The sequence below is a fragment of the Lynx rufus genome, unplaced genomic scaffold (assembly GCF_022079265.1).
Source record: "Lynx rufus isolate CCGP_SWC_20201006 ecotype Redwood Valley unplaced genomic scaffold, mLynRuf1.p SCAF_24, whole genome shotgun sequence".
NCBI lineage: Eukaryota > Metazoa > Chordata > Mammalia > Carnivora > Felidae > Lynx > Lynx rufus.
Genome location: NW_025814839.1, coordinates 5,408,125 through 5,429,949, shown reverse-complemented (window position 1 = coordinate 5,429,949; position 21,825 = coordinate 5,408,125). Strand labels below are relative to the sequence as shown.

General features: G+C 57.2%; 1 protein-coding gene across 5 annotated transcripts in view; it reads left to right on the top strand.

Moving 5' to 3' along the window:
- SLC8B1 (solute carrier family 8 member B1) overlaps window positions 1–21,825 on the top strand; it is a 36,217-nt gene that overhangs the window by 1,340 nt on the left and 13,052 nt on the right. For 2 of the 5 annotated variants that reach the window (XM_047088095.1, XM_047088093.1), the window contains exons 3-16: window positions 548–797; window positions 6,106–6,258; window positions 6,349–6,401; window positions 6,555–6,612; window positions 6,766–6,871; window positions 6,950–7,117; window positions 8,067–8,174; window positions 9,116–9,169; window positions 9,275–9,405; window positions 12,234–12,375; window positions 14,646–14,767; window positions 16,303–16,456; window positions 17,142–17,222; window positions 18,449–18,513. In XM_047088095.1, coding sequence (XP_046944051.1) covers window positions 630–797; window positions 6,106–6,258; window positions 6,349–6,401; window positions 6,555–6,612; window positions 6,766–6,871; window positions 6,950–7,117; window positions 8,067–8,174; window positions 9,116–9,169; window positions 9,275–9,405; window positions 12,234–12,375; window positions 14,646–14,767; window positions 16,303–16,456; window positions 17,142–17,222; window positions 18,449–18,513 — 1,563 coding nt within the window. In that variant the 5' untranslated portion in view covers window positions 548–629. Of the gene's footprint in view, window positions 1–547; window positions 798–6,105; window positions 6,259–6,348; window positions 6,402–6,554; window positions 6,613–6,765; window positions 6,872–6,949; window positions 7,118–8,066; window positions 8,175–9,115; window positions 9,170–9,274; window positions 9,406–12,233; window positions 12,376–14,645; window positions 14,768–16,302; window positions 16,457–17,141; window positions 17,223–18,448; window positions 18,514–20,648; window positions 21,809–21,825 lie in introns of those variants that run through there. The other 3 variants (XM_047088094.1, XM_047088097.1, XM_047088096.1) reach the window with 3 other exon arrangements.

Genomic DNA, 21,825 nt, shown 5'->3' with positions numbered 1-21,825 from the left:
CCTTCTCTTGGCCAGTTCTGGGAATTCAGTGAGGTCATCTGTGATAAGTGCTTAGCTCACTGCGGGACCTGCAACCGCACTGCTTCTCCGTCCTCAAATCGGTGGCCCAAAGGCCAAGTGCACCCCCACGAGTATGTTTCCGTTGTTTTCAGGGCTTGCCAAGCCGCCACCCCTGCTGCCCACTTCCCATATTGTTTCACCCACCTGGTCCCTGGAGCTAAGATCCCCTTGGAGTCCCAGGATTCCTCCTTGTAGCCCTGAGGGTCCCGGCTCAGGCTAGGGGGTGGGCATAGGTGGGAGAGGCCTGCGTCTCCATGGAGACGCTACCTGGGGGCTTAGGAAGAAGGGCGTAACTAACCTGCACGCCGCCGGGTGAGTTGGGTCCCTCCAGAGAGCCTCCATCCAGGGGGTGGGTTTCTACATTTGACTTTCCTTTGGCGGGGCCAGGACGGAGGGCAGCTCCTCAGCTGAAAAAGTTTTCAGTCCCCTCCTGCTGGGGCCTGGGCTCTTTGGTGACACTGTCCCTCGTTCTCACCTCACCCTGCAGGCCACTGGAGCTAGCAGCTGTTTGGAAGGGAAACGCTGCGGAAGGGGAAGGGGAGAGCGCGGGCCAGGCTCCGTGGGGGCCGATGACCGGCAGACAGAAGGATCTGCACTGGGTGCTGAGTTTGTTCCTTGTGCTGCGGATGGTGGAGACGGTGTCCGGGGCCAGGGGCCCATTTACAGGGACCCACATGAGCTCCCCGTTTTCAGCCTCAGATGTGAAGCAGACCCCCACGGTAGACGTGTACATCCAGGTAGGAAGCTGGCATCGGCGGGGGTATATTCACCCAATCAACGAATATTTGTTGCGTCTCTGCTATGTGGCAGGTACCCAGCTGAACCCTGGGATATACCAGGGAATGATAAAGACAAAACTCCCTGCCCTCATGGAGCGAACAGTCTTCTGGGAGGACAGATCAAGGAGTAAAACATGTAAATTTCAGGTGGTAAGACGTTAGCGGGAGCTGTGATGAGGAGGGTATATTTTCAATGAGTTCCGAATGGGTGGTCACAGGTGGCTTCTGTGAGACACTGACCTCTGAGCCAAGCCCCAAATGGAAAAAGGAAGTCACTTATACAGACATCTGGGGAAGAAAGAGCATTCCAGACAGAGAGGACAGCAAGTGCAAAGGCCCTGGGGCAGCAGCAAGCCTGGCATGTTCCTGGAGCAGTGAGGAGGCCAGAGTGGCTGGTACAGGACGAGCGAGGGGGAGAATGTTAAGAGATGAGGATGGAGAGGTAGCCGTGGCCAGGTTATAAAAGGCCTTATAGGCTGAGGCTAGGAGGTGATATTTGTTTACAATAGTTGGGAGTCCGTGGAGAGTTGTAAGCCGAGTGTTGTCAGAATCTGATTTATTTCTTCAAAAGAGCTCTCTGGCTTCTCTGAGGAGAGTGGATTGAGAGGAGTGAGGGTGGCAGCGGGGAGAGCAGCGGAGGGGGGCGGATCTGGCATAAACGTTGGGGGCACACTGCGTGGGATCTACCAACGGATGAGGTGGTGGGAGAAAGAGAGATCTCCAGGCGGGGGACGGTGGTGCTGTTGACTCGGATGCATGGAGGGAGAGAAATGCGGATGTCTCAGTGAGAGGCAGGAAGTCCTTCTCCAAGACAGGGAGGGTGGGGGCCATTGAGACAGGCTGCGGGAACTTGCATCATGCCATTCTGATGTCTGCGAGCAGAGGAGAGATCACAGTAGATCCCAAGTGAGAGACTGCAGGCAGGGGACTGGTCACTGTGACCCCTGGAGTCCCCGCCATTCCCCCTTGGGAGAATGGAATTACAAACTCCTCCCTCTTGCACCGAAGAGCTGGGGGTGTTCGGCGCCCACGCCAGTTTTGTAGGGCCGCAGAGTACCTTCGTGCCCACCCTCGGAGGCAGGTGAACGGGTAATTATACCCATTTTACAGATGGGAAAGTGGTTTGTGGTTAGTGCGGTTATAAACTTCACCGCAGCCTCTCGGGGCATGCTCCTCGGGGGCAGGAAAACCGGAATAACTTGTGGCTTGTGCCAGACAATCTCTGAGTTTATGAGCACTTAGGCCAGCACCGAGGCACGCTCAACAAATTCTCCCCCAACTCCTCCCCCACCCCCCCATTTAGGGACACATCTCTGCCATAGATGAGGGTGCTGAGGGTCAGGGAGGGGAAGCCAGAGCCAGGAGAGGGCCAAATACTCCCCTGGGTGTCCTTAGTGACTCAGGGAATGGGGAGGAACCGAAAAGTCCACCCCAGACTCAGAGCAGTGCCACCGTGAATTTGCCACCCCAGGGCAGAGAGCTGGGGACGGGTGCTGCTGGGCTTTAGGGGAGGGCATGACTTCCTTGGGATGGGGGGCAGGCACGCTGTAGAAGAATGTGATTCTGGAGGCTGATGTGGGGGGCCCGCCTTGCTGGCTCGCTCTGATGTCAGGGAAATGAAGACAAGCGGGGGCTGGGCCTGTCTCTCTGGCTGACCCTGAGGGCAAGGAGCGGGGAGGGGGTGCGGGCTGGAAGGGGAGGCTACCCCTGCCCCACCGGATTGGTTCCCCAGGAGCTTCAACTAGTCACTTTTGGAAAGAGCTGAGTTCGAAACCGCCCTTGGACAATCACTTTGCCTCTCTGTGCCTCTGTTTTCTCATGTATCAAATGGAGACAATTGTACCAACCTCCCAGGTCTGTCACGAAGACCGAGTGCGATGGTGCCCGGCACAGCGTGTGGCAAAACAGTTGCTGAGGACCTACTGTGTGCTGGGCACTGTGCAAGACTTTGGTGGTGAGGTGGGCACTTAACAAGTGTGTGAGCCTGCGAATCGCTGGGGACTTCAGAACACATAGGTGCTTGGCAGGGGGGGGGGAACACCTGGGGTGATGAGAATTTATAACTGGGGGGATCCGCCCTAGGCTGGAGGTAGTCAGGGAAGGCTTCCTGGAGGAAGCATCTGGGGAACCCAAGAATTGGAGGATGACTGTGGATGAACGCGGAGACAGAAGCCCGCGGTGCAGCGGCCCCCAGGGAGGACATGCGCAGTTGATACAGCAGTTGCCTCGAGTGAGAGCCAGCCAGCAGGGGTGGGGCCGTGGCCAGAGGGCTCAGAGACCCGAAATCTCCCCTCCCCCAGTCGGAGGTCGGTGGGAGTTCGGCGAGGGCTGGAGGGGGTGGAGGCGCGATTTGACTACGTGGTTTCTCTTTAAATTACGGTGCAACATACATAACCTCAAGGTCACCGTCTTTTCACTGTAATGCGGCCGCCGCACCCCCATCTGTCCCCTCCCCATCTCCCCCTCCCCCAACCTCCCCCCCCTCCCCCCGTCTGCTTTCTGTCTCTACGAATTGGACTGGTCCACGCACCTCCGATAAACAGAGCTGAAGAGCGTTTGTCTTGTCGGTGACTAGCTTCATTGCACCGAGCACAGCGCCGTCCCTTAGGGTCCCCATGCGGCCCGTCCCTCGTGCGGTGGCGGCGGCATTTCCCTCCTTCTGAAGGCAGAGCCCTAGGCCACCACATGGATATGCCACACCTCCTCGTCCGTTCATCCCTCCGGGACCCCCGGGGTCGCTTCTACACCTTTGGGCGGTTTGTGAATAGTGCCGAGGAACGTGGGCGTGCTCGTCTCTCTCTGAGACCTGGGTTTCTGTTCTTTTCGGCATATACCCGGAAGCGGATTTACCCGATCTGGTTTTTTCCCAGTTTTATTGAGATAGAACGGACATCCGGCACTGCCGCCGTTGAAGGCGTCCGGCATCACGAGTTATGTGAAGCGAGGACAGGAAGCTTAGTTAACATCTCTCCTCTCATATAGATGAAAAAGAAAAAGATATATATATATTTTTCCCCCTCATGATGAGAACTCTTAGGATTTATTGTCCTAACAGCTTTCATACGTCCCAAACAGCAGCGTTAAGTGGTCACCACGTGGTGCCTTTCCTCCCTGGACTGGTAATTCTCTTAATTTTGGGGGGATCTGCCCCACTGTTGTTTTCCATTCCCACCAACAGTGCGCGTGGGTTCTGATTTCTCCCCATCCTTGCTATTTTCCAGGTTTGTTTGCTTTATATAGCAGCCCTCCTAATGGGGGTGAGGCGGTATTTACAAAGCTTTTTTTTTTTTTTTTTTTTTTTTTTTTAATTCTTTGGGGTAACATTTATTCCTTTTTGAGAGCCAGAGAGACCCAGAATCCCAAGCAGGCTCCGGGCTCCGAGCGGTCGGCACAGAGCCGGACGCGGGGCTCGAACTCACGGACTGCGACTTCTTGACCTGAGCCCCCCAGGTGCCCCTCAGAGCTTTTAAAAGTTTGAGAAGGGGGAGGGAGATCCTAGGCTGCAGACCCGACAAAGGGCAAATATCCATTGTACAGAGAGCTCTCTGGCAGTGTGAAGAAGGAACACACGTGACGGTTCGCGCACGAGAAGGGCACTTGGCAAGTAATCGGGGACTTGCAATTTAGCGACAAGGAGATTCCTACCGCGCTGGCCTGGACAGGACTTAGTGAGAAGCACTGGTGTGGATCCCATTTGCCACTGCTGGTGGGAGTGTGTATAATAAGTAGGGTCGGGGGCGGGGATTTTGGCCAAACCCATGGAACGTTTAACGTTTTTGTCTCTGCAAGAGACGTGGGCAGGGCCCCGCCCCTATCCTTTGGGCATTACCGTTCTTTGCTGGGCTGCTCTTGACTTCAAGTTGCCAGCATCTTTTTCTGGAACTGCCCCTAAGCATGGTGGGAAGAAGTGCTGGGGAGCCAGCTAGCGACCGGTAGGAGGCGGTGTCTAAATACCCCAGCTCCCTTGCCCGCAGGATTACTAGTCCAAGGTGGGCGTGGTCCCAGCGGGATTACTAGTCCAAGGTGGGCGTGGCCCCAGCCCAGGCTCACTGGTAGCTTTCTTTTCCTTCCCCACCACCTCATTTTGGTAGTTGTATTCCATACAGCTCCCAAATACTTTTTTTTTTTCATAAAAAAATTTTTTTTCTCCCAAATACTTATAAATCCTTGTGTCCCGGTTGCTTCTGGAGGAACCCAGACTATGATACACTCTGACTCAGCCCTTTTACTTCTAGAATTCTGTCTTTCAAAATCTTTTCACATGCACTCAGAGAGTCACATGCAAGGAAGTTTATTGTTGGCAATATTGAAAAATCAGACACACCCATAGGCCTGCCAGTAGGGAAATGTTACCTCCCCTGTGTATCCTTCAGAGTATAAAATACTCCTCCGTTGATGTTAAACAGAGTGCCAGGGAGAGGCACCTGGGTGGTGCAGTCGATTAAGCGTGCTGACTCTCAGTCTCAGGGTGGTGAGTTCAAGCCCTGCGTTGGGCTCCGCCCTGGGCATGAAGCCTACTTGAAAATTAAAGAATTGAAATGTATCGGCAGGGAATCTAGGGGGAGTGTGATGGTTAAGGACAGGGTTCTAGAGGCTCAAACCGACTGGATTCCCACTGAGTGGACCCCAGGACACTGCCTTCGTGTCCTTATCTGTGCACCGGGCACGATAATAGGGCTCTCCTTGAAAGATTGTGGGGCAGGTTAATTGAGATACATTTTAAGCTCCTGGCCTAGTGCCTGCCTTATAGCCATTACTCAGAACGCTTTGACTTCTATCCGCTTCTCCGTTGTAATGTGTACCGATATATTAACACACGGCATGTATGTGAGGTGATAATAGCACATTGTAAGAAGAAGAGATTGAAGACGGATCCGTTTCTGTAGAACAAGACAAACTGTGTACTAGGATGTATATACAAGGTCATTATGCCTGTAAGGTTACTTGGGAAACTAACGGTGGTGGGGCCTTTGGGAAGAGGGGGGATTGTGGCGTGTAGGGACGAGAATGGGGGATTTAGAAATCCGTACATATTTGTGTTTGGAAACCAATACGTATTCGTGACTTACTTGTGTTAATTTCAAACACAAGTTTATTTGAAAAAATTAAAGTATGCGGTTGGCAGTGGGGGGGGGGGGCGGTTAGGGGTCGGGCTGAAGGAGCTTGTCTTCAGCTTCTGGGATGGTCCCGGTCCGGCTGCCCTCAGGGCGTCTACCCCTGACATGTCCCCCCCCTCCCCCCCCTTTCCGCCCGCCCCTTCCTGCAGTGTCGTGAGGTGTGTGGCCTCAACGTCTCTGACCGCTGTGACTTCATCAGGACCAACCCTGACTGCCGCAGCGAAGGGGGTTACCTCAACTACCTCGAGGGCATCTTCTGTGGCCTCCCACCCAACCTGCTCCCTCTGGCCGTCACCCTCTATGTGAGGCCCTGCCCCGGGGAGCTGGTGAGAGGGGCCGGTGGCGGCCCGGGCCGGACTTAACCCTCCCTCCCCTCTCCGGCGCCCCTCCAGGCTGTTTGGCTGCTGTACCTGTTTCTGATTCTGGGAGTCACCGCCGCAAAGTTGTGAGTTTGGCCTTGGGCTCACGGACCTGCTTCTAGATGGGAACAGAGCCCCCGGGGGGGGCGTTGGCATTCGGGTGACCCCATGTTTAGGAGAAGGAGGTGGGCAGGGACCACCCGCCGGGGAGGCCCACACTGGTGCCTTTCTCTCCGCAGTTTCTGCCCGAACCTGTCAGCCATTTGCACCTTGCTCAAGCTTTCTCACAATGTGGCAGTATCCTTTTGTCCAGGGCCTGCACCCCGGAGGGAGGGAGGGAGGGCAGTCCGAGGGGTGGCTGGGAGACAGGGCGGTGTGGCTCGTGGCCCAGGACAGGCCCGGCCGGGCCGGGGACCCTGGTCTGTGTCCCCTTGACGCACACCCCCCCATGGCGTCACCTTCCTGGCCTTTGGGAACGGTGCACCTGATATCTTCAGCGCCCTGGTGGCTTTCTCGGATCCGCGCACCGCCGGCCTGGCCCTGGGGGCTCTGTTTGGTAAGAGTGGCCCGGCTGGGGGGGTGGGGCAGCGGGAGCGGGTGCAGGGCGGGCTGAGCACGCCGTCCTCTCCCCCAGGTGCGGGTGTGCTGGTGACCACCGTGGTGGCCGGTGGCATTGCCATCTTGCGCCCCTTCACGGCCGCCTCCAGGCCCTTCCTCCGGGACATCGTTTTCTACATGGTGGCCGTGTTCCTGACCTTCACCGCGCTCTACCTGGGCAGAGTCACGCTCGCATGGGCCCTGGGTGAGCAGCCGCGGGGCTGGGTGGCTCATCCATCACCCAGGGCTGGCAGGTGGCAGGCCAGTGGGGCACAGCGTCCCTCTGGGTTCCCAAGTGAGGGGAAACCCTACTCAAGCTGGCCGGAACAAAAAAAAAAAAAAAAAAAAGGAACATACGGTTCAGATAACCAAAGGGGGCAGGGCGGAGACTGGGGTGGTGTTGCAGACCTTCACGATGTCACATTTTAACAAGCAATAGAGCCAGGGTGCTGACGGTGGCCGTCGGGGTCCTTGCTGCGCACGCGTTCCACTCCTGACTCAGGTGACGCGGGTGGAGGCACAATTTATAAAGGGTTACAGAAACCCACGAGGGGCGCTGAGATGCAGAGACATCTGGGGATCAGCACAGTAGGAGCCCCGGAAAGGGCAGGGCATGCTAGCTGGAACCTAGTGAGGACTGGAGGTCTAGTCCTGGTGCCACCAAGGGCGAGAGCGACAAGTCACAGAGGGTCCCGCCCCGCCCCGCCCCACCAGAGACAGGGCACCACGGGGAGGGAGCCTGGAAGAGTACCAGAGTACCGCAGACCCTCTCCTGCCACCTGCTGATTTGCTGGTGGGCCCCCTGCTGGCCAAACCCGGCACAGCCGGAGCTCGGGGGCTGCGGTCTTGGGGCTCCCGCTTCCCAGGGCGCAGAGCAGGACACCCGCCCTTAGCGCTCGACTCAGGTCCCGAAGGCCACTGTCTGTGTCGGGCGTCTCCTCTTTGATTTCCAGACCGTGGGGGGCAGGAAGGGGAGGTGGGCCAAGGAGAGCAGAGTGGTGGGGTGGGGGCTCCAGGAAATTGCCGTTTCCCTGTGGGCGCGGGGCTAGGTTGGCACAGACCAGCAGCACCAGGCACCAGGGGAGCTGACAGCCCTTTGCTCTGGGCCCGTGGCCAGGATGCCACTTGGTGACGGCCCGCGCCCTTGTCCGCAGGCTACCTAGGCTTGTACGTGTTCTATGTGCTTACCGTGGTTGTCTGCACCTGGCTATACCGATGGCAGCGGAGGAGGTCCCTGGTCTATTCCATGCCAGGCACCCCAGGTAAGGGTCTGGGTCGAGCTCCCGAGAGAGGCCGGCGGGGGCTGGCACCCTCTGTGCCCTTCGCTGCGCCCTTAGATCTCTGGAGGCCAATGTCATCGTCCAGCTCCTCTGTGTACTTTTTCTACCCGTTCTCACCAAGGTCCCGCCTCCACGCTTTCACCGGTGCCGGTGAGGCCTCTCCCCCAGCTGCCTGTCCAGGTTCTCGAGTCCCTCCTGCTCCGTGCTCTTTCCAGGGCGACATCCAAGAGCCGTCACGGCTCACATCCAGTGACGCTGCCACATACACAAATACGCGCGTAACACCCACGTACGCAAATACGTGCACACACACGTGCATACACGCACGCGCAGCCGACCCTTGAACAACACACGGGTGCCGGAAGTCTGCCATGATTTTTCCTCTCCTCCCTGGTGGCAACTGAGCCTTCCGATTTCAGCACACATCACCCCTGTGCCGTCTTCCAGACCCATCGTAGCCCATCAGGCTGGAGGAAGAGGGAGAAATGAAGCCCGGAGAGGGCCCTTAAGGTCACACGGAGGCAGAACTAGGGCTGGCCGTGACTCCTCACTTGAGAAAGACCATTTTGATTTTAGGCCCCTCTTTGCCGGGCTCAGAGGACTTCCAAGGAAAGTTCCAGACTGACAGAGAAACATGGGATGGGTTCCAAGTTCTGGAAGGTCCCAAACTGAAGTCAGCAAATGTTTGAATTACCTCTTCCAACGCCCTTACGTTACATTTGAAGATGTTTTTTGAGTTAGACTTTCTCACTCGGTAAGAATCCTGGGCGTGCGTAGGGATTCTGAGAAATCCGAGCTCCAGAGGGCCTGGACACTTGGGCCCTGGACACTGCCCTGTGCCGGGGCTGTCCCGCGCTGGAATGGTGGCGGAGAGCGTCCGGGCTCCCTGGCCGGCTCGCGCGAAACACCCCTCTCTCCTACAGAGATGCTCTCAGACTCTGAGGTGGAACCAGTGTCTTCCAACAGCTACGACTACAGTGAGTCTGGTCTCCGTGCCCGGCGGGGGTGGGGGTAAAGAAGTGGGGAGGGGAGCGGGGTTTCTAGAAGCTGAGCCAGCCGCACACTCCCCCTTGCACACCCAGGCGAAGAGTACCGGCCGCTTCTCCTCTATCAGGAGACCACGGCTCAGATCCTGGCCCGGGCCCTCAACCCCCTGGATTACAGGAAGTGGAGGAACAAGTCCGTGTACTGGAGGGCCCTCAAGGTGCTCAAGGTAGGAGGGGGGCCCCTGGAGCCAGGCTCACGGCTCCACGACAGCGGCAGGGCAGTGGCCGCTCAACCTTCTCCAGCTAAATGACAGGGGAGGGGCTGGAGTCTGCTGAGACCCTCTCAGAATAGGGTACCTGGGACTTGATGGGGAAACTGAGTCATAGAGCTTGGCTGGGGGCCTGACCTGGGGCTCGGCCCCCACCGTGGAGGAAGGAGAGCCTCTGGGACAGAGGGAGAAGGGGAGGGGACCCCTCCTGACTGGGCAACGGGGGTCTGGGGCTGGGGTGAGGGAGTGGGTCAAGGTGAGCTCCAACGAGAATGAGATTGAGCCGTGCTGACCATTTGCTGCTTCCCCGGGCTAACGTGTCCTGACCTGAGCGGTGTAGACCTGAGCGGGGTGCCCAGGCTGGTTTGCGGCTGCCTTTCACCACCCAGAGCAAAAGGGGCAGGGTCTCACCTCCCAGCCCTATATCCCCCCGGAGAGAACCTGGAGGCCGCCAACGCGGAGACATTTTCGGCCCCTCTGTTCCAGGAGGCACGTACCACACACTTATCCGTCCTCCACGGTGGCTCCGGTGGCATCGTGACCTGGGGCCTCTCTGAGCCTCAGTTTCCTCCGCAGCAAAATGGGGACAATGATACAGTGCCCTCCTCCTGGAGTGACTGTAATTGTGAGTTGCTGCTACAGCAATGCCCTACAGGAAACAGCCCCCCAAATCTCACCGACTTACGACGACAGTCTTTTTTTCTCATTCAAAGGCCTGAGGGCTGTCTGGGGGGACTTCAGGCTGTGTTCGGAGGTGTAGGTCCACCCAGCGTCTCATTCTGGGGCCCGTGGGTGCTGGGGATGCGCTCTGGTCTCGGCAGAAGAGGCCAAGGCCAACTTTGCAAGCGCGGTTGAAGTCTCTACTCCCATCACGTTCGCCGACAGCCCGTTGTTCCGAAGCTCGTCACACGGCCAAGTTCAGTGGGGCAGGGCGACGTATCCTGCAGACTCCTATCACTTGGCAAAGCGTGTGGGTGTTGAATTCTGTCGCGGGAAGGGATTGGAGCATCGTGAACAGTATCGAGCCTGTCACGGTCGCTGTGACAATTTAATAAAAAGTAATATGCAGAGGGCTGGGTCCCGTGTCTTAACAGGCATGTTCCATTTCGTTGCACCTCGCTTTATTAAGCTTCACAGATACTGTATCTTTTACAAGTTGAAGGTTCACGGCCAGCCTGTGTTTAGCAGGTCTGTGGGCACCACTTTTCTTTTTCTTTTTTTTTTTTTAATTTTTTAATGGTTTTTTTTTTTTTTAATTTTTTTTTTTACATTTATTTATTTTTGAGAGACAGAGTGAGACCAAGTGAGAGTGGGGAGGGGCAGAGAGAGAGGGAGACACAGGATCGGAAGCAGGCTCCAGGCTCCGAGCTGTCAGCCCAGAGCCCGACGCGGGGCTCGAACTCACGGACCGCGAGATCATGACCTGAGCCGGTCAGACGCTCAACCGACTGAGCCACTCAGGCACCCCTAATTTTTTAATGTTTATTTATCTTTGAGAGATAAAGAGTACACGAGTAGGGGAGGGGCAGAGAGAGAGGGAGACACAGAATCCGAAGCAGGCTCCAGGCTCTGAGCTGTCAGCACAGAGCCCAATGTGGGGCTCGAGCTCACGAGCTATGAGATCATGACCTGAGCTTAAGTCGGACGCCCAATCGACTGAGCCACCCAGGCGCCCCTGTGGGCACCACTTTTCCAACAGCATTTGCTTATCCTGTGGCCCCGCGTTACGTTCTGGTAATTCTTGCGATATTTCATACTTCTCGTTATTATTATATTTGTCGTGGTGATCTGTGGTCAGTGCTTAGCAGTCGGTGCTTATGACTCTCTGAAATCTCAGATGACAGCATTTTGTAGCAACAAAGTATTTCCTTAAGTAAGAGACGTACATTTTTGTAGACACAGGGCTACTGTGCACTTAATAGGCGACGGTGTAGGGGAAACATAACTTCTATGTGCACTGGGACCCCAGAACGTTCGTTTGACTCTCTTCGTTGCGACGTTCGCTCTAGTGAGGTGGTTGGGAACCAAACCCATGATGTCTCTGAGGTTTGCAAGTCGGCAGCACTCTGTCCGTGTTATTATCTAATTGAGTTACTGGCTGAAAACACAAAGTGTGGAGTCGGTCAGAGCTGGCCCCGTATCCCAACTTCCCATACCCTTCTGTGTGTCTTTGGAGAAGTTCCGTAACCTCTCTGAGCCTCAGTTTCTTTGTCTGGAAGGTGGGAGAAGATTAGTTCCTATGCACGGGGTTGTCGTCAGGATCAGCGGGCGAGGTGCTGTGGTCAGCTGAAGAATGGCCCCCCGCCCCCCATGTTACCTTCATGGAAAAAGGGATTTGCAGCTGTTGATTAAGGATGTCGAGATGCAGAGATTTTCTTGGATTATCCAGGTGGGCCTGGTGTCATCACCAGGCTCTTTCCAGGGAAGGAGGGGGGCGGGGGGGCAGGGACGGAGTCGGACGAGATGTGATGACGGAAGCACAGCTTGGCGTGACCCGGGTGGGGGCCGCAAGCCCAGGAATGCGGGGCGGCCTTGGATGCTGGAAAAGGCAAAGAAACGAATTCTCCCACAGAGCCTCCAGAAAGAGGTGCGGCCCTGCCGACACCTTGATTTTAGGAGCCTGTTCCCCAGAACTTGCCGGAAGGCACTCCGTCCTGGCAAAGGTGTCCCAGCGGCACTTGGGAGACTAATACAGGCACTTAGCCTGGGCCTGCCCAAGCCTTCGCGCAGCCCGCTGGGACGCGGGCCTCCCTCGTGACCTCCGTCTGCCTTCGCCCACTTGACAGCTGCCCGTGGAGTTCCTGCTGCTGCTCACCGTCCCAGTTGTGGACCCCGACAAGGACGATGGCAACTGGAAACGGCCCCTCAACTGCCTGCACCTGGTGATCAGCCCGCTGGTCTTGGCCCTGACCCTGCAGTCGGGCGCCTGTGAGTATGGTCCTGGGCCGGCCCCCCTCCCCCCGCCCCCCATTCCGGGCCACGTTTTTGAAGGCAGAGTTGCCTGGGTGGCAGAAGGGCGTCCCCGGTGGGGGGTGCCTGCTGTCCGAATCACGGCCGTCCCCTCTGTTGCCTGCTGGGGCACCTGGCTGGGGAATTCGAGTTTTCTCCCGTCTGTGCCAGGCTGCCCTCGCCTTTTCCGACCTGCTGTGGCTAAAGAAATGCCCAGTGTTATCAGGTGTCTCCCAACTCCTGCTGTGCAGGCTTCTTTCTATTACGTGCTGCCCATCCCTCTGTCCCCTGGGCATCACGTGGAGGTGGGGGGGGACTCTGGTGACAAATGCATGGCCGGGTGTCAGCATGAGACAGCTACCAAGTTCCCTGGGGGTTTCCTCTCTGATTTGGGTGCGGGGGGGGGAGGGGGCACAGAGACTGTCCAGCAGGGCAAGGTGTGATCCCAGAGCCGAGAAGGGCGCCCCCTGGGGGTGCCAGCCGTCTCGTCCCTCAGCCTTTCATTCCCTACCGAGCGGGAGGGTCTCGTCTCCCGGGGCCTTGCTCTCATGATCTCTGTGGCTTCTTGAAAGAGTAGTTCCGAGGCGTCGGTCACTCATGAGCCATCTTCTTGATTTTTCTCCCTCTGTGTACTGTTAAATCTGACATTTTTCTTGAATCAGCTGTCCTTAAACTTACATTCACCGCAAAGGAAACTGTATCAGCCGCACCGGTAGGAAACTGGCTTCATTGCCGATACATGCAAGGTAAATGCACAGCCAAAATTAAGCATCTGAGCCGGGGGCCTTTGTTCCGGAGGGCGTTCAGCAGGTGTCAGAGACGTCACAGACCCATTAGCACCAAGGGAGACTTTCTCTGAAGGAGGAATCCCTCGCCTGAGGTGTGATTCTGGCACGACAGCGTCTTGTCCACGTACCGACACCATCCGGTGACAGCAGGTCCATCCTGGGGAAATTCTGGTTCAGGCTAACGCGTTTGTGACCCCCCTGCTGGGCTGAGCACTGCATAGCGGGGCCCCCAGACTCGGCTCCCTGCCGGAGGGGGTGTTGTGTCTGTCGCCAGAGTCTCCCAGCCTCCCTCTCTAGACCACCCCCAGAGCCCTCTTCCTGAAGGGCCACTTTTCATATGTGGTGGTCACTTCTCCACTCCAAGACCTCCATGGCTCCCCAGTGCCTCTTGGTACAAGTCCCCACCCCCGCTGGCCATCATTCAAGCCCGCCGCCTTCCCCAGCCTCTTCTGCTCATGCTATACCAACCACCTGCTTGGTTCCTCCCCGGTCCAGCTCTCCCCTCTCCTCCTGTGGCCCTCGTGCCCTCTCTCTGCTTATGACTCATGTCCTCGGCGCCCGAAGAAGCCCTTCCTGACCACCCCACATCCAGCCACCTCCTAAAATTCCCCTAGAACAGGCTTAGCCAATACAGAGGAAGGGGCCCCTGACCCAGGCGTCAGGTTCCAAAGCCCAGACCACGTTCTGTCAGAATCGCCTCCTGAGATTCCGGCACAGTATGCTGGGGACACGATTCTGTGTATCAGCTCCCTCGTGTAATTCTGTCGCCAGCTGACGCTGGAGGGCCCTTCGAGCTAGACTGAAAAAGAACAGGAGGAGAGTCTGGGTCGCCAAACCCTCCACTGCCTTCGAGTGGTGAAAAGGGTCACGTGCGGAGAATTCCAGAGTGTGCTGCCTGCCCGTAGGTGGGGCTTTCTCCTTTTCGTGTTTTGCTACGAAGCCCCCAGAGCTCACATAACTCTCACTGGGCTCCTTTGGGGAGCGGGTTTGTCGAGAGAGCGGACGCGGGGCCCCAGGGTCAGTGGGTAAGCGGCGGGTTTGAGCGCACGGCTCATTTAGTGGGGTGGTGCTGCCCTGAAGCTTAGTCTGAAGAAGCATCAGCATCATGGTTGACTAGTGATGTCTGCCACGGCGTGGGAGAGGACGGTGGTGGGGAGCGGGCTGAGCCGCTCCCGTCCTAGTCTCACGGGAGAGGGCTGGGGAGAGTCTGTCTTTCACGGGCCTGCTGCCTTTCCGGTATGACTAGCTTGAGGCAGGGGCTCTGTCTTTAATTTCTCTGTCCCCTTGCGGTGCCCGGGATAGCACTGGGCACGTTGCGTGTCCGACGACGGAGTGCAAGTGAGTTTTATCCCTGGGTCTCTCCGCCAGCCCTCTCGCTCACTCTGGGGAAGACGTGTGCCCTCCAGGAGGCGCGGCCACGCGGAAGCAGTGGTCCCAAGTCCCTTTCTTGCCTCTCTGCAGACGGCATCTACGAGATCGGTGGCCTCTTTCCTGTCTGGGCCGTGGTGATGATTGTGGGCACAGCCCTGGCTGCGGTGACCTTTTTTGCCACATCCAACAGTGAGCCTCCCAGGTTTCACTGGGTAAGAATCTCCGGTGCTCCGGGGTGGGATGAGGGGACACTGGAATCTTCCAGAAAGATGTGTGTTCGTGCTCCCCGGGGCAGTTAGGCCAGTAATCACTTTCCGTGATGACAGGTCTTTAAAGCCACTTTTGAGACTTTCGGGTTTGTTTTTTTTTTTTAAGTTTATTTTGAGAGAGAGAGAGAGTGCACGAGTGGGGGGGGGTGGCACAGAGAGAAGAGGGGGAGAGAGAGAGAATCCCAACGAGGCTTGAACTCACCAACAGTGAGCCGAAATCAAGAGTCAGACCCCTGAGTGAGCCGCCCAGGTGCCCCACACACTTTGGACAGTTTTGTACCTGTTGAAGGTTCTTTTTTTCTTTCTCTTTTTTGGAGCAGCTTTATTTTATTGAGATGTAATTCACATATCCTGATGCAACTGACCCCTGTAAAATATGGGATTCGGTGGTTATTATTATATTCATGGAGCTGTGCAGCCATCACCGTTATCAGTTGGGGAGCGTTTCAACACCAAAAAAGACACCCCACGCCTGTCACCCAACCCCTGGCCACTGCCAGTCTGCTTCTGTTGCCTATGGATTCGCCTGCTCTGGACTTTTCGTAGACACATACGTACACAGTATGTGGTCTTTTGTGACTCTGCGTCGTGTTTTCAAGGTCGTTCCGGGCATGAGCAGGGATTAGTGAATCTCTCCTTTTCGTGGCTCAGTGCCATCCATCGTATGGCGACGGACGTTCTTTCTACTTTGGGGATGTTACGAGTAACACCGCTGTGAACTTTCGCGTAAAAACGCGTGGCTGGGGGTTTTGTTTCTCTTGGGTGTATTCCTAGGCGAAACGGTGGGGTCACTTTTCGAGGGATTGCCAGACTCTTTCCTGCTGCAGGAAACCCCTGTGTCTCCAACAGCCAGGTCCCAGGGATAGAATTTTCTGGTGTTCGTGGGTGGGTTTTTTTCCCATTCTCTTCACCCTGCAACACCCTGAGGAATTTTTAGGCAGTATGTCCAGAGTTTACTCTTAAGAGTTCACTTAAAATGTTCTTTTTTTTTCTTTTTTTTTTTTTTTACTATTTATCGATTTTTAAAAATTGCGGATTTTAAGGCATCGGCACAAGCTCCAGCAGGGAGCGTACCTTGAAAGACGTGATGCGGAGTGAATGAGACCAGTGACAAAGGACCACGTTTGCGTGCAGCCGTGTATATGGCGTGTCTAGAGCAGGCCGGGAGCAGAGTAGCAGCTGCTGGGCACCGGAGGGAGGTGGGGTGCGCTGGGGAGTCCCCGCTAATGGGGATGGAGTTTCGTCTATGGGCCTCTGGCCCAAGAGAGCTATGACAAAAGAGTAACACTGAGCTAGCATTTTACTGAGCACTTACTGTGTGCCAAGCACTCGCTGCTTTGAATCCGTTAACTCATTTATGCTCGTGACAATCTCAGGGGGTAGGTACTGTGATCATCCCATTTTACTGATGGGGGAACTGAGGCCGTATCCCTGCTGGGGACCGGCCTTGGGCCATCAGCGCACCGTTCCCTCCCCAGCTCTTTGCTTTCCTGGGCTTCCTGACCAGCGCCCTGTGGATCAACGCAGCCGCCACAGAGGTGGTGAACATCTTGCGGTCCCTGGGCGTCGTGTTCCGGCTGAGCAACACCGTCCTGGGGCTCACGCTGCTGGCCTGGGGGAACAGCATCGGAGGTGACGCAGGGCCGGGTGGGCTTCTGGGATGAGTGCCGGCATTTCACTGTCCTTTGCTCCCCTGGCCAGAGTGCCTGTGGGCATGTGCTCGGGCCCACTGTTGCTCTGGAGTGACCATAACTGGTCATAGGGGTGAGATGGCCTGGACCGTATCTGGGCCAGGAGACTGTAGAAGCCCTCGCCTCTTCCCCCTTGTCCGATGTGTAGACATGGGGCTCCCCGTTACAGCCAACCACGCTGAACGTGTACGTGGGGTACACCACCTACGCGGGCATTCACACACGCACCCATATACCCTTCTCTAACTGCTGCCGCCGGGTAGGGTTGGCCAGGTTGTGCACTGCACAAGAGCATTCAGACAAGGAGTCAGGGGGGCTAAAATCCACATCTCCTTCCACTCACCTTTCAGGGTACCTTTTTCTAATTTGCATAAAGGTGCTATGTGTGCTGGCCGTAATGGCATGTCACACCCCGGGTGGGAGGGAATGGGACAGAAAGAATGAAGGAGGGAATCATGTCGTGGGAGGCCGTGGCCGAGGGCCCAGCCAGCTACCACAAGGCCCAGATGGGCATTCGTGGGTGTTTGTTGACCGAACGACTGTGGTTAAGAATTAGGGAGCGAATGACCAGAGGGCCAGGGGGAGCCACTCCCCGCCCCTCAAGGGGGTCTCTCGTTTCCATGCAGACGCCTTCTCAGATTTCACGCTGGCCCGCCAGGGCTACCCGCGGATGGCCTTCGCAGCCTGTTTCGGCGGCATCATCTTGAGTATCCTTCATGGGGCCGCCCTCCCCTCGGCTCTGGTGGCCCAGCCTCCGAGGGCCATGGGCGTGCTCGGCGCCCCACCCCTGCGATTGGCCCTTGCTGTACCCCCTGGGCAGGTGGCGTAGCTGCCCGAGCCTTAGTTTCCTCATCTGTAAAATGGGCGTGCTGAGAGGACTGACCTCAGAAGGGCTGTTGTAAGGATTGAATGAGGTGACAGAAATGCTTGGTGCCTGGTGAGCCCCCAGTGGACGGCAGATACTCTTTTTCGTAGACGCCCCCATGCCGAGCTTATGCGGGCCCTTTGGAAGACCCTCTTCCTCCTTCTTATGGACATCGTGGTCTGTAGATGTTAGGGGGTGGCCAGCATTTTCTTAAAGGGCCGGAGAGTAAATAGTTTAGACTTTGTGGGCCCTGCCAACCTCTTTTGCCACCACCTGACTCTGCTGTGGTCGTGTGGAAACAGCCATCGGCAACACGGAAATGAATGGGTGTGGCTCTGTCCCAATAAAACTTTATTTATAACAGCGGCCTGCAGGCCGCTTGGCCTGGGGGCTGTAACTCACCACGCCCCGGTCTGTGCAGGAAAGACAAGGACGAGCCCCCCCCCCCCCCCCCCCCCGGGGCTGAGAAGAAAGGGCTCACCACTCGCCAGCCGTGTGACCTCGGGGCTTTGCACACATCTTACTTTACTCTCCGAACCTCAGCAGTCTGTAAATTCAGAATGGGTTGGCGTGGAGACTGATGACGGGGTAAAGCACCCAGGGCGGTGCCCGGCACATAACGTGTGCCCAGCAAACGTGGGCGGGGACTGGCCGTTTGTCACTCCTTGGCCGGCCAGGGCCTTCCGGGGGGTGGCCCTTTGAGACCTGGTCCTGGCTTTCTCGCTGTGGCCTCTCCTGAGCCCTCAGGTTGGGGTGGGAAGGAAGGAGCCCTGCCCGGAGCGGCGTCCCTTGACCGACACCTGTAGATGGCCTTGACCCGTGCTCCGTCACAGGTCGCCTCCCCTAGCCGCAGGGAAGCCCAGTGCTTACCAGGGACCAAGCACTTCTGCAAACTCATTTCCTCCTTGCAGTTTGAGTGAGAAATGTACATTAAAAGGGGCTAAAACTGGAAAGGGTCCCCTCAGGGGCTGGGGAGGCTGGGGGTGCATAGACCGCAAGGGAAGCCGAGGGGCGTGGGGTTGGGGTTGTGGGGCGTTGTTCCAGCAAACTTCCTGAGCCCGGCCGCAGATATCCTGGTGGGAGTAGGGCTGGGCTGCCTGCTTCAGATCTCCAGGAGCCACGCGGAGGTCAAGGTGAGTGGCCGGACCCCTGTGCAAGGGGCCCCTTCTGGGATTTTTCTTTCTTCCTTTTTTTTTTTTTTTAAGCAGCCTTCACACCCAGTGCGGAGTCCCACGCGGGACTTGAACTCACGGCCCTGAGGTCAAGATCGGAGTTTCTCTCTCATCTTTCTCCTGTCCCCCAGTGCGAGAACATTCCCGTCTCAGCGGCATATGCTTGCTGGGGAGAGGTGTTACCTGAACTTGTGACAAGTCAGAATGTGTAGAATATTTTTAAAATAGCCTGAATGCAGGGTTGAAAAAAAATGTATTCTTTGCAAGTTCCCAGGGTAATTAGGATATAGCCTTGCGGCGGGGGTCGGGGGGGGAGGTGGTGGGAGCAGGGGGTCAGGAAGGCCCTTGGATTTATGTCCCGGGCAATCACTTTAAGTCTCCTGCCGTGTGACTCTGGGTGAGTTAGCACATCCCTGGGCCTCAGTCTCCTCACCTGGGAACTGGGTGAGATGGCGCCCCCACAAGCTTCCTGGATAGCATGCGTGAGGCAAGGGCCAGGCCGAACCCCTTTGCCCAAACTGCCCACAGAGGACAGGCCAGGAGGGAGGATTAAGTCAGCCCCAGCAGGGAGCCTGGCAGATTTGGAGAAGGTTCTGAGACGCACTGAGTGGAGGTTCTTAACGCTTCAAGGATGCCCGAGGGGTGCATGAGACCTCCTGTCGCAGGCGTTCCAGCGGGTGGGGGCTGGAAACTGCGTTTTAAAAGCAGCTCCCTGGGGACGGATGAAGGCAGGTGGCTTGAGAAACCCTGTTCCAAACAAGGTTGAAAACGTCGGCCCTTACCAGGACCAGGGAGGCAACCAAAACGTGTGGGTGATTCACGTGGGCCTCATGTGGCCAGATAGTCCACATTTTCTAGAGAAGAAATCAGGATTCCCAGGGGAACTTTCTCGAGTCTCAAACGTTGCTCAGGGCAAACGGGAAGCCGGCGGGAGGCAGATTCGACCCCGCCCCGGCCACCAGTTCGCATCGTGCCTCGGGCATCTCTGTTCTTAAGGACCCACCGCCCAGGCCCCCCACGCGAGAGCAGCTGGGGTGCCGTGGGGCTGAAAGGCGGCGTTATCAATGGGAACCGTCACCCATGCTTTCCCTGAGGGGCTCTGCTTGGCGGTGACTCTTGCGGGCAGGGGGCCTGGAATTAGCTGGCGGCAGGGCCAGCCTCGAGGTAGCCACGCCCACAAGCAAATAGCTACTGACTGCTTGGAAAGTTTGCTTTTCTAAAAGGTAAACACGGGCTGCAAATTTTGTTTAGACGCTTCACGGTTTAATAGGTTTCTTTCATGATCCATTCCCGGGCAGTTCCAGTTAATGAGGATTTAGGGTTGGCTCCCCAAGGGGCCGATTTCTTCCTTTCTCTTGCTCTTTGTGGGGTGTGTGTGTGTGTGTGTGTGCATTCCACTGCCTTTGTGCGGAGTTTAGGGATGGAAGGCATCACGGACGGATGGCCAAGGGCTGGTGTTGGGTGGAAAACGCAGCTGCTCTTAAGCACTACTTTGCCTACGATTCCGTTTCTGGTTTCGGGACGGACGTGCAGGTCTCCGTGTGTGGATACACACGCGTGTGTGCATGTTCGTCCCTGGGCGGGGAGGCAGGATAGGGTGTCGTCGTTAAGAGCTTGGACGTGGACGTGGGCTCTGGCACCAATTACTGTTTCCTCGCCTGTGCCTTGGGGTGAAGACGCTCCCCTCACAGGTGGTCGGGGGAGGTCCTTACCCCGACGCACAGATGAGAGGCTACGTGGAGTGGGTGAAAACACCCAGCACAGCACCCAGTTGTTGAGTCCCCCGCGGATGATGTTAGGTGAATGCTAAGTCCAGGAGGCAGGGAAGCAGGGAGAGGGTCATTTCACTTCTTTTCGCTCTTCTGTATCGCTGGAGAACTTTCCACCACCTGCACGGAATGTGCGTATGTAACAGACCGTGTTAGTTTTCTAGGGTTACCATGGCAAGTGACCACCAGTTAGGCAGGTGGCTCAGAGCGTGGAACTTGAGGGCGGGGCGTGCCATCCCACGGGGCCAGAGCTCCCGCACCTGGCGAGGGGTGGGTGACGGACTGGTGGCCGCGGTGACCCCGCCTCTCCCCCCTATCCCCCCACAGCTGGAGCCAGACGGACTGCTGGTGTGGGTCTTGGCGGGCGCCCTGGGCCTCAGCCTCGTCTGCTCCCTGGTCTCGGTCCCACTGCAGTGCTTCCAGCTGAACAAAGTCTACGGCTTCTGCCTGCTCCTCTTCTACGTGAGCTTCCTCGTGGTGGCCCTGCTTACCGAATTTGGGGTGATTCACCTGAAAAGCGTGTGAGTGACGCCGCGTGGCCGGCGCCGCCTGGTGGCCGGGAGGTGTCACTGCAGGCAGAAAGATGGAAGTCGGACCCCGGGGGGGCCCGTGAATGGGGCTGGAGGTTCCCGGCCGCCGCCCTGGGCGGGGCGACCAGCTAAGCCTTGTTTCCCGACGTCGGAGACCGGGCCTCGCTGTGGACAGAGTTGCAGACAGAAGGCACACGTCCTTGGATGATCGGCGGAGCCTCTCGGAGGCTGGGGTTGGGGGTGAAGGGGATGACGGAGTGCCTTCCAAGCTGTTACTGGAAGACCACGGGCGTGTCCGGGGCCTGGAGTCACGCTCTGCTGCCTTCCCGCATCTTCTCAGGGCTCACTCAGACCGCTGCCAAGCCCGGGCTTAGCCAGAGTGACTCAGAGGGCGGGCACAACACCACGGGCCTCGGGCCGTCGGGGCTGAGTTCTAGAGCTGCACCGTCCGACAGAAATGGAATAGGAGACACCTGCCTGCCTTTGAGATTTCCAGTCGCCACGTTAATAAAAGCCAAAGCAAACGGGGGGAAATTCGTGGTACCATACGTATGGCTCAGTGGCCCCAAACTAGCAGCACGTGGCTCTGGCCCCCTCAGCGGCCACCGTCCTGGACGGCACAGCCCTCGACTCTACCTCCGGGACCGTCTGCCGACTGTCGCAAGCGCCTCTGTGCCCTGAGCTTGGGTTTCCCCAGCTGTGAAACAGGAGTCCGTTGACCGTGGCCCTGTGCCTACCTCAGGGGGAGCCCCGGGCCGGGGTCACAATGCCCGAAAGCTCCGGGGACAGAATGAGTGCTCCCCAGTGCCTTCCCGCTGTCCGCCGCTGACCTGACTTTCCAAGGAGCACCTACGTTCTCAGTTTGCCCGGCCGCCTTATGCCGGCGGTGGCAAAGGGGTCCAACTGTCTTTTTTCCAGTGAAAAAGTCATTAAATATTTCAAGTGTACAGAAAGGGATACACCCAGCTCTTACC